This window comes from Phaethon lepturus, unplaced genomic scaffold (assembly GCF_000687285.1).
Source record: "Phaethon lepturus isolate BGI_N335 unplaced genomic scaffold, ASM68728v1 scaffold55616, whole genome shotgun sequence".
Taxonomy (NCBI): Eukaryota; Metazoa; Chordata; class Aves; order Phaethontiformes; family Phaethontidae; genus Phaethon; species Phaethon lepturus.
This window is the reverse complement of record NW_010545248.1, coordinates 32417-44096: the sequence shown is the minus strand read 5'-3', so window position 1 is coordinate 44096 and position 11680 is coordinate 32417. Positions and strand designations below refer to the sequence as shown.

The 11680-nt window shown below is 41.9% G+C and overlaps 1 protein-coding gene across 1 annotated transcript in view; it reads right to left on the bottom strand.

The window, feature by feature from the left end:
• Nucleotides 1–214: 214 nt before the first annotated feature.
• PIK3AP1 (phosphoinositide-3-kinase adaptor protein 1) overlaps nt 215–11680 on the bottom strand; it is a 25778-nt gene continuing 14312 nt past the window's right edge. Inside the window, exons 8-16 of the mRNA XM_010288880.1 lie at nt 9101–9196; nt 7772–7951; nt 6878–6940; nt 5718–5923; nt 4229–4301; nt 3735–3890; nt 1956–2026; nt 1659–1768; nt 215–583 (exon numbers count right to left, since the gene is read on the bottom strand). Of these exons, the coding sequence (XP_010287182.1) occupies nt 529–583; nt 1659–1768; nt 1956–2026; nt 3735–3890; nt 4229–4301; nt 5718–5923; nt 6878–6940; nt 7772–7951; nt 9101–9196 (1010 nt within the window). The 3' untranslated portion in view covers nt 215–528. The remainder of the gene's footprint in view (nt 584–1658; nt 1769–1955; nt 2027–3734; nt 3891–4228; nt 4302–5717; nt 5924–6877; nt 6941–7771; nt 7952–9100; nt 9197–11680) is intronic.

The window sequence follows — 11680 nt, the reverse complement described above, 5'->3', positions numbered from 1 at the left end:
GAGGGAGATTCTACACCTTCTGAAAGATCAGTATGTCCATACCCAAAATGTTATACCAAACAGCAGAACATTCGCCTGCTCCTGCTGTAAGGACTGTTCTTCAAACAAAGTCTTTGAACAAATTATTTTCTTTACTTTTTCAAGCATGTTTTCCAGTCAAGCCCTTGTAGGTTTTATCGAGGGTTTTGGTAACAACGCTTCTCAGGATTTAGTTTCTAAAAGGACGTGTTCTTTCTTGGTCAAAGGGAAACTTCATGTTGGTGCAGGGCTGCCAAGACACACATCAGCATTCTCCTTCCCAGTCATGATACGTTTTCTTGAAGTCCCAAAATTCTTCCAAGAAAAAAGTTATAGAAGGCTAAGAAGTCTCAGTGAAAATCAGGGGAAAAGTCACCAGAGCTTTAGGGAGGAGGAAGGGGAAGAAAACATTTGGCTCCCACTTATAAATAATTTAAGACAACCCCAAAGTATCTGTACAAACACACATACAAACAGAAAAAATCTCATATTCCACAGATGTTGAGAGATTCAGCGACCTCTTGGGGGCACAGGTGGAGGATAAAAGCCTTCACAGCTTACAGGCCTATAAAAAGACAGAGAATACAAATGCATTAAAAAAACAGTTGAGAATAGGGTTCTGGAACAACACATTGCATGCAATAACATCGTATCTAAGAATACTGTACAAGCAATAGCCATACAAGAAGAAAAACACGCTATTAGTGTTTCAGTAACAGAGCAGATGCCAAGGTGCCACAGCCCTGTTTCTGTCCAAGTTATTTCTTCTGCTCTTCAGCTGCAGTAATTCTACTATTACTGGAAAGAGATGCTATAATACTTCGTTGGAGTAAAACTTTGACAGTATAGTAGCTTTCTCCTGAAAATTAGATGAAAAGCAATAGGAAGAGATAAAAAGATTCAAAATCTTTTTTTCAAACTAACTACAGATAAACTCCAGCTATATTCTTGCCAGAGCCAAGCCAACATTCAGAACTTACTGCACTCACACAGTAGTAACTAGTATTGTAATAGTTGGAGAATTTTATTAGCATGTATACCTAGATAAGCCTCTGGGCCCTGGACTTCATAGACTTGCACTGGTTGGACTAAAGGAACGTTTACAAGTTACTTAAGTTTGTGGTGGTCTGATCAAATCAAGGCAAAAACCCTCAACACCTTTTATAAAACTAGTACAGTTCTTACTTTGAGGCCAATCATACGTGTATAAACAAGTGTACTTTGGAGAAATCTGAAATTTATAAAAAGAAAAAAGAAAAAAAGTCCAAGGGAATGCCAAAAGGGAATTCCCTCTCCACTACACTTTGTATGTTCTAAGAGGATCTTCTCAGGAGGATCAGGTCAGGGGCAGGATGCTACTCCACTTGGTTCAGTCTTATTATGGCAAGCGCTGTGTGCTTCAATAGTGCTGCCCCTCGCAGTAACAGCATTGCAATATGCATCTTACCAACTGGGAAACCAATTCCATCAGGTATTACAAAGGAGAAAGAAGGATCTTACAATTCCTAACAGTGTGTGTTTATAGATGATAGTCTGGTAAATTTTGTTGAAAGACACATTCGCTTCCTGCCTTGCTTTCTGACCAAGGCTTCAATATTGATTCACTGAAAGCTCATGTTTGAGCTGCGTTTTAGCTTTACCTGCTTGCACCTCGAGGAGGCACTCTGGGGGGCCTTTCTGGGAAAGGCAGCCTCTCTGCTTGGTGGGCAATTGGGCTGCGGCTTCTAGTTGTTTCTGGGACTTCATTGTCCTACAAAATGAAGAAAAGAGGTTACAAACCAGCAGAATTTGGTTCTTGTTAGCTTCACAACAGAAGCGGCTACATTTTGCGATTTCTGCAAATTCAATACTATCCCTGAGCTCCATTTCTTTTCCATGAAAACAAAGCCATGTACTTAAGAATAGTGGACCAGTATATAGCAGAGGCGAGAGCTTACCTCACTGTCCCCTTCCATCCCACTGCTGACACTCAATATGCTCCGAGTGCTGGAGCGGTTACTTGCACTACCTGGAGTCAGTAAGCAAGAGAAAACAGACTGATTATTAAATCTTGGTAATTTAACTGCAAATCACAAACTCGGGACTCTTTCTAACCTCATGCTTACCTCTTGCACACATCGTTTAATCCTTGTTTAGATTAATTTATTTCCACTGTTATTTTTCACATGTTCAGGATCCAAGCAATGGCACTTCATACAACACAGACCACAGGGCCAAACGATCCAGTTTTGCTTTCTTTCTAGCAGATTTCTGCCCTATCTAGGTCCAAGCTTTTAGTTAAATACTCACAACCATAATCTAACTGAAAGGATACAGTGCCAATATTAGCTGGCAAGTCAGGTAAGTATTTTCACAAGTGTTACACACTCAACGTTTATACATATTTAAATTATCAGTCCCTGTGTCCTTAATAACTCTGTGGAGGTAGATGGCGCTCAGCACTGTCACACGTTCATTCCTGGAATAAGTGACTGCTCGAGTGATTATTATTCCCAATAGCTGTTTACCACCTCCTCTCACAACGATCCTTATCACAGCGATGTTTCCTAGTCTATTTCAGAGCTAAAAATGACAAGCTTGTTCAACCAACCTTCAGCAATCATTTATGCAAAACCATTTAACTTGCATGGACTCAGAGCATGGAGTGTTTTTGCAATCAGTCATACCATCTCTGAAGGGGACAGCAACTCACAAACATGATGGCTGGTTTCAGTCATCAATACAGAGTGTTCTATAGGGCTGTGCAATACTGGGACACTAATGTTCGGAAAACTACATGCTGAAATGGAGGCTAGAGAGGTTTTCTCGTAAGACGCAGTCCCTCCCTAGCCTTGGTGAGGTAACTCTCATTATCAGCTGGTACAAACAGCAGCACTTAGGAGTGCTAAATACTATGTTAGGGTCCATTCTCACAATCATGCCATGTGAAAGAGAGCCCAGCTGCACACAGTGAACTCTGCAGGCTCATTAACATTTCTCTCACAACCGCTTATATGCAAGTTACTGGCTCAGTCAGCTGCTTCTGACACCTAGTCTGGATTTGTGCCAGCTACATCTTGCCAAGAGCCACAAAGGTAGTAACCTCACTGGGGCTCAGTTTTTCTTTCAGAGGACCAAAATGATCTTAATGATTTCTGTAAGACTTGCTCAGTCTGCAGTAACAGCGAGAATGCAGGGATTTAATCTGCACAAATTAAACCTAATAAAAACCAAAGATAATAAAAATGTGCAGGCTGTCCAAGTCACTCAAGAGGTCCCACAGTTACAAAAAATGCTGTCCTTTATCTACAAAAATTAGGGAAATGACACGTAGAGACTGGTTCCCAGCCTGCAATATAACTATACCCTTCAGACCAGAAGAGCACACTGCTGGCTGAGAGTCACAGCAAGGGAGCATCCTTTTTTCTAAGGAAGCAGCTGCCATCTACTTTGAAGACAGGTGATATGCCTTCCCCAAAAAAGCTCAAGGGAATCTTTCGCTCAGCTTTCAGGTTCTCCTCCTGCAGAAATGCAGACACAAGATGCCCAAACCACTTGATGTACCTGGAGTTGCTTTTAGTTTTGAGAACAGCCAGCTTGAAGCATGCAGGGTTTGGGGTAGTGGTGTCAGTACTGTGATTCAGGAACTGTCCCCTGAGCTGACTCCAGAGTCAGGCTGGGGAAGTGTTTTCCACCCAGCTTTTCTGTAGAGAGGGTGACACTCAGGGTTTGCTTACTTGTTGTGCTGGATGTGCTTTCTGTTTTCCAGTCTCCTCGCTTTAACTCCTTTTTTGGTGGGAAAATGTTTTTCCTCGGGGCATATTCATATATTCCACATTCTGGTTTCCCCAAAGTATTATGAGAATGTCGAATGGGTACTGTAATTTCCAAATCTGGAAAGGAAAATTAACAAACTCAGAAGGGTCTATGCAAGTATAGCCTCTGAGAGACAGCTTTGCACCCCAGAACAAAGTTAAACACAATCACGTAAGGGCGATCATAACTGTGCATGAATTAAGATTCACTCCACAGATGTGAGCATCCTTTCCTCAGTCTAGGAAAGTGAGGAGTAAAGCAACTTCCCTATGTTTTTGCCAACAGGCACATGGTTGTGAATCTTAAGACATCGATCGCATAACTACAATACACACAGAGACATTTCTGCCTGAAGTGCCTATTAATATTGTTAGCTGTTTCACTACCAGAGAATATCAGAATCAGAGACTGTTACCTGCACTTTTGTCTTTTTTTTGCTTCTCCATTTGCCTCCTTGTTATGCTGTCTCGTAGCCGTTTCAAATTTTCCTAAAAACATCACAAGATATTCTTCTCAGGGCTTTGGATAAAGGAGGATGAGCAGCTTTCGGACAATACCTATGCTATATTTCATCTAACTTTGCAACCAAGCTGTAACAAAGCCTGCTACATCTGGCTGAAGTCCAAACCATGTCAACAGGTTTAATATATTCCCTTCAGAAATCCATGCATGCCTTTCAGAAGCCAAGATTTTTCAGATGTTCATTGTGATGTAAGGTCAAGTTCACAGACTCACTGGCAGTTGCAGATAAGCAGCACATTTGGTTTAGAACTCCCTGTATTTTCTGTTTCCACCGTGACACTGGCATAGAAACAAGACCCACATTCAACTAACTGCACGGTCCTTTCTGTGCTAATGAACAGATAATTCTGACTGCAGGGGCAGAGGAGGCTGCCACATATCCCACAATGTGAGGACAATTCAGAAAGAATTCAGGATGTCCTCGCTGAAGCAAGAGGGGATGCCTGGAAATGTAACTGGGAGCAAAGGCTCTTCACTATTGTGTGGCAGCATACTGCACCTTACGGTAAGGAAAGGTGGGGAGAAAAAAAAAAAAAGACAACTTTTCCAGCAGGGAAGTATGTACATATGTAACAGGAGGAAACCCCTGAAAATGTGAAAAAGCAGATGGACCAATTGCTGTACCATGAGGCAAGGTCTGGAGCAGAAACTTTGAAAGCTGCTCATGGGATTGGGCAGAGAACATGCCACTTCATCTCTGCTACAGACATCTACCAAAGTAGCACTGCGTTCTTTGACAGAAAGGATTCCTCTGACTCTTTCTGGGTAGCAAGAGCCCTTCCAAGTGAGAATCAGGAGGAAAAGAGTCTTGCCTTTGTTCTGACAACTCCCAAAACAGTGTCATACACCAGAGACCAACACCTCAAGTGTGACAGCAGGCTGCTGCAGCATGAACAAAAGGCTCCAAAAGAAGCAGGCAGTGGTTTAAAAGAGGGAACCCCACTCCAACTTAATGGAAATTTTACACTATGACATCTACAAGATCGGACTTTAAAGCTAATACACCCTCTGGGACACTGCATCTTCACTGATCTGAAATGGATGAGAACTGACAAGCTAAATGTTCATCACAGAAGTCTCCTGCCAGCAGGTAGGTGCTACGTGACCTCTAAAAAGGTAATTTAGCCAACTGGATTTGGCCCTAATCCTAACGTACAGATCTCCAAAAACTAACAATACTACTGCAAGACAAACAGATCTGTAAAACAGCTACCTCCTTGCTGCTGCATGGGAACAGCCCCTCAGTGTCAGGAGAGAACTCTGCTAGCTGGTGGACTGTGTTCCCTGCTCCAACCAGGGAAGAAATGTACCGACACTACACAGCTTGTGACATATACCTAGAGCGACAGCTGTATTTCTCAAACAGTGGAATAAGCCTGTACCTGCTGGAACCGGAATGATTCTGATCTCTTTTTCTGGTTCAGTTGCCACTCCTTAAAATGAAGTACAGCTTCATCAACAGTGAGTATGCCCATTTTCACTTGCTCCTGTAATGTGATCAGCTGCCGTTGACCTGGGGTTTTCATTCCAGCAAATGGATCATATACGCTTGATTGAGACAGGTCCCTTACAGGCCTGACTATTGTCTCTGAAGAAAGAACACCACCAAAAATATTATTGAACTTGTGGCACGTGCCCTCCTCACTGATTACAAAGAAACTCAAGCATTCTTGATATAGCAGAGATGCAAAAAAAATCAGTATTACAGACTGTATGTTTCCTTAACCATAAGGGTGTTTTATCCTTATGCCATCCTGCTCTTTGTCAGAGCTAAAAGCCCATCTGACAGGTAGCCTTGTAGGCAAATATGTCCCAGGGATAATCTCTGTTCTTAAAAACATAATTTAAGTGAACAGCATAAAATGTACTCCTTAAAGGGCTCTGCGTCCTCACTGCAAAAATTTCTCTCCCCTCAGCAATCCACAAAACAGAGCTTTCACCTTGGCAGCCACAAAGCTAGACTCTTCCTAGGTCATCTGTGCAGTGTAACTCCAGAAACAGAATGGTGAAAACCTCATCCTGCTGATGCTGGGTCTTTGCAAGTCATGACATAAAGAGCAGTTACCAACACATGAGATAAAAGCTCAGATTTGGTTCCTGGCACTCTGACAGTGTACAGAGATAAGAGGTGAAAAAATAAAGGGCACAGTTTTGGAAGTGCAGAGATCAATGGCAAGCAGTTCACTAAAGGTTAAACCCCAGGAAATAATGATCAGCAGGCAGTGGCTATATCCAGCAGATCAAAAGCAGGACATCGACTCCATGAAGTAATACTGGTCACAACATGTAAAAGGACTTCAATGATCATTATGATCCTGACTGAAGATAAACTCCAAGACAAGGGATATGAACAGTATGTGATGCACTCTGCAGTTGTAAGTTTCCAACGTCATACAAGGTCAGAAAGTTTGGGTCATTCATATAGGACTATTATCCCCAGAGCGTTGTAAAACAGACTGTCACAGTTCATACAAATGAAGTTTCCTCAGCCAATTTGCTTTTGGATTACTGGAAAGATTTTCAGGGTGAACTTATGACTTACCTTTCTTAACCCTTCCTCTAGGGACATAGATATTCTCAGGTCTTTGAGTTTTCTGTGCAAAAACTGTAAAACAAACACTCTTTAGATACTGAAATGCATCTCATGAAGGCAGAAACAGCAAGGATGAATATGGGAAGCATACACAATTCTATGCTGCATTACAGCTTCTGTTACCCTACTAAGTCCATTGAAGAAAATAAGAAAAGGAGTTGTACAGTAGAACTCCCCCTTCTACCAGCCTCAAAGAATTTAGCTCAGACACCTCTAAGAGAAATTTGGACATGCTTTCCCCACAGTCTTGTCATGGGGGGGAAGGAGGAGTCACTGAAATTACTCTCCCACATGTTACGGTAGTTCTTGATGGCGTATTTGTGAAATATGACCAAGCTTTCCAAAACTACCTCAGCAAACTGAGAGGCACAATTTTCTTCACTTTCAATTAAACCCTACCTCAGAGGGAGGTATTGAGGTATAGAAGCATGTCTGATACCGATGCTATTGAATGAATGATACCATTACAGAGCAGCAATGTCTCAATTTACTAGTTTGATTGTGTCCTTATAGTATCAGGATCTTTCCTATTTAGTTGGATTTGTTTACACCATTTGGGGGTAGTCTGTCATCCTACTGCTTTCATTAAGAGCAAGCTCAGGCCAAGAGCTCAGGATACTACATCCCCACATTTTCAGAGTAGGCAGAAGATGAAAAACACATTTCGAATTGGATCCCAAAGGTAATCCAGCTCTTATAGAGTGAGACAGACTCCAGAGCCAAATAATCCAGGGGCCTCAGAAATGCGTAGATTTTCTTGGTGTTTATTCAGCAACTGGAGCCTATGTCAAGGACATTCTACAGTTGACTAGTCTACAGTTTAGGCCTTGGTACCCAACTCACTTTTGGAGATGTACAGCTCATTGTCTGGCTGGGGAGAGCTGGTTTCTGGTCTTGGAACAGGAACTGGCGGTCTGCTAGCCATTTCCTGTGGAAAAGTATCTTGTTCCACTGAGTAGTATACATCTTCACCATACCACTGGTAAACTCCTTCCTCTGAATCTGGCAAATCCATGCTACTGCCTACAACAGAGTAGAGTTTGTAAGAAAAACAACCTGGCCATTTCATTGAACACTGGATCCCTCCAGATGCAGTACATACCACATTCTTACCAAGCTGGCCATTTCACAAGCAAAAACATGAGGTTTTGCAGTGATTTAATGTGCTAAAGCCCTTCAAGACAGGTCTTGATAAAGTCATTAACATCCCAGCCACCACTGTACCACCTCATCATCTCCATTCTGTTCTCACTCCTAACATGACTGCAAAATTATCAAATGCTGTCATATCTGATTTAAAAGCTAGTTTCCCTCTGTTTGCATACTAGCAAAAAGAATTAAGAGCTCCTGGACTAACTCCCTACTGTGTTACCAAGTCACAAGTGAATACCCTAACCACTAGACTGACTTTCCTTTAGTGATGTTGTAACACCTAGTTAAGTCAATGCAATAGGACTGCCAGAGCATTGGTGTTGGCAGGGAAATCAGAACAAGATGTTAAGAGCCCCAGACTTAATCTTGCTCTGAGTCCAGCTGGGTCACCCACACAAATTGAGCCTGTGTCCCATGGAACTTGGTGAGTCATGAAAAGGCTTAGACAACACTTAGACAACACGCTCAGTGGGGATAGCATGGAGCTACGGTCTGGCTTTGGTCAGAGAAGGCAGAGGGAGCACTACAGAGGCAAAGCGTAGATAGGTTTGTGAGCCGGCCATTCTTTTCCTCTTTCCAGCGTGCCATTTTCAATTGATGGACTTTTGAATAAAGCACCTAGATTAAAATTCATCATTAGCTTGTGCTGCTCTACTTTATACTCGGCCTCTGCCCATGAGAGGAGCCTGCATCCTCATCAGGACACCATGATTAATTCCCATCATTAAGATAAGGACAAAAGATAACCACTCCTGAATAGATACCAGTTGTGTGCTTGCACTCACTGGTAGGCAGGGACTGGAACCAGAGATCACTCCTCTTTGGTAAGAAAATAACCTCATTTGTTAAATCACCTCATAAGGTGCTTTTTCTGTTGTGCCTCATACCCGCTAAGGCAAAGCTGTCCACATCAAAGAGTGTGGCTTAGCTCCTATTCTTAACAGATCAAGGTGAAATCTCAAGTTCCATTCAATTGCTTTAACGGTGCTACTGCCATCCCTCTCTCCAAACAGGTCTCACCTTCTAAAAACTTGCGGAGCATCGAGTCTTTTGTAGTTAGAGAAACTTCACCTCCAGCAACTGGAGTGTCTGGTTGGGACTGAAGCATCTCTACATCTGAAAAAAATTGGAAAGGTGAACCTGTTGATTATTCCTTTAAATGTGTGGAACAACGTACAGTAAAGTGATGTGATATTTCTGACTGGACCTTTGGTCTACAGTGGAAATCAAAGAGCAAGCCAAGCAACTGACCAGACATTTGCCTCAAAAAAGGCTCCTAATTTGCTATGCTCAGTCCACTCTGCACACATTTCTGTCAGCTGCCTGATGCTTGCAATTGAGGGTGACTAACATTGCTTATTGAGAAGGCTCCAAGCAGGTGCTGAGGATTAGCTATTATTGAGAGTGTGTTGGCCAGGTGAAGGTTTTGGCCTCTGCACAGTGCTCCTGAGAGGCCAAACTGAGTGGAAACTCTGCTACTCGCCAAAACAAGACATTAAGGACAATTTGCCCATGACACAGAAGATAGTATTTAGTTTTTTTATTGGATAAAAGTCAAAACAGCTGGCTGAGTTAATGAATTGGACTGGAAGGCACTTAGAGGGTCAAATGATAATTTAGTATTGAGAAAGGAGTGACAGCAAACAATACAATATACTTTGTTAAGTCATTGTTTTGACATGAAGAATTCTGATTAAAAAAAGGGGTCAGCCTCATTGTAACCCTAAAACTAATCCTAAAACTATCATAAAATATTAGGTAACCATGCCCTAATGATATTAAAAAAGAGAGTGATATAAATGAATTGTTGAGGCTTATTGTGAAATATGTATTACTAAGTAAACTAGATGGTTTGGGTTACATGAGAGAATACGAAATATTCCTCTACAAATTTATTTTTAAAATTTTCTGACCTTTCTTGCTTCTTTCCTGAAAAGCTGAGGAGATTATAAGAAGGGATAACACTACACTAAAAAAGCATGATTTTGCTTTTTTAGAATGCTGTGGGTTTTTTTTTTAAACAATAATTGTCAAAGGACCCACTGACAGTCATGTGAATACACCCAACCCAATGCTTTAACCTCACAGGAATACCTCCAGCATAGCGACAGCAATGCTGCATGCTGTATTGACCACACCAGCAGCTTCTCAAGAGCTCTGTAGTCCATGCCAAACTGCATGCTGCTGGAGCTAATCTGCTCACCACCAACCTAATATAAAGTTCACTTAAGTATCACTGCACTACATGGAAGCACAGATTTGACATGAGCATCCTAAAAAATCAGCACTATAGACCCATGTTTTTCTGTAGAGCGATTTTTCCACCTTGCAGCCACCTTGATTATTTTTAAGACAGCTTTTAGAGATGAACCTGTAGCAAATACAGGCCCAGAGGAAAGTCCCTATTTTATGGATTTGGGGGCAGAACAGAATGTGACAGGTGTGCAAAGTTCCTTTCATTTTCTGTGGAGGGAACAGTGACTTCCCAGTTTTGGCTGTGCACTGCAGGATTACTAAACCAGCAGTGCAGCAGGATACTGCAGGGTTTGTTTTCTATCACAGAGTCTATGTAGTTAAATTCACCAATTCTCCTTAGAAGAACTGATTGCCACCTCACTACACTCTTGCACATGAGCCTGTCTTGCATACAGATCTCACCCATGTACCAAAACTGAGAAGTATTTTAACTCCATCAATGACACCTTCTGTTCCACTTGCTGCAAAAACACGCTAGTGAGACACAAATGACAAGAAGGTGGCATACACAAACTTCGGGTATCACAGGAAAGATCCCCAGATTTTCCTGAGGCTATTGGGGAAAGTTGGTCTGAAGGGTTGGCAGGAAAAAGGTTAAGTAGTTCCTAGAATTTAGTAACTAAAAGGTATTTATTCAAAGAGTTTAGTTGCTGTTTGCAGGGTTAAAGGCTTCAGAAGGGAGCTCAAGCAACCTGCAAACAGACACACAGAAGACAAATTATGACTCTTCAAAACAACTAAAATATCCACGCATGAGCACTCTTTAGAAAGTAGTAACACCCCTCCCCCTTTAAACATTTGCAAACACTAGATGCCAGGTATTCCTCCAGACAAAGGAAGCCACCTCTTTACAGAGACCAGTCCTTTGTTATGCAAGACAAAGGCTTCAATGTGTTGGCATAAATCACAACTCAGAACTTTATAAGCAGTTATATTTTTGTGCACAATTCCCTCAGTTTGCTCAAGGATGACAAGGAGGCTGCTGTTTCTTGCATTAACTAGGGAACAAATAAAAATCAATGGGGACAGTGTTGAAAGCTTGATCAAGAGAATAGATATGGTGGAGGAGGGAAAGGATATGCAAGAGAGTAGAATAAAGGCATTACAACTTATTTATGTGAACTATCATCTACTCTTTAGGTGTTGGAGGTCTGGAAATTACAGGACAATAGATTTTAGTCAGCTGAAACTCTCTAGGATAAAGGATTAAACCCCTGCATGAAAGTCACACTATCTACAATCTGAGTGTCCACACAGTTCAGAGATATGAAAACAGTGCTAAGAGTCAGGACTTGTTTCCACCAGCCCTTGGCCACTGTCATTGTCTGACCTTGGACAGAGGAA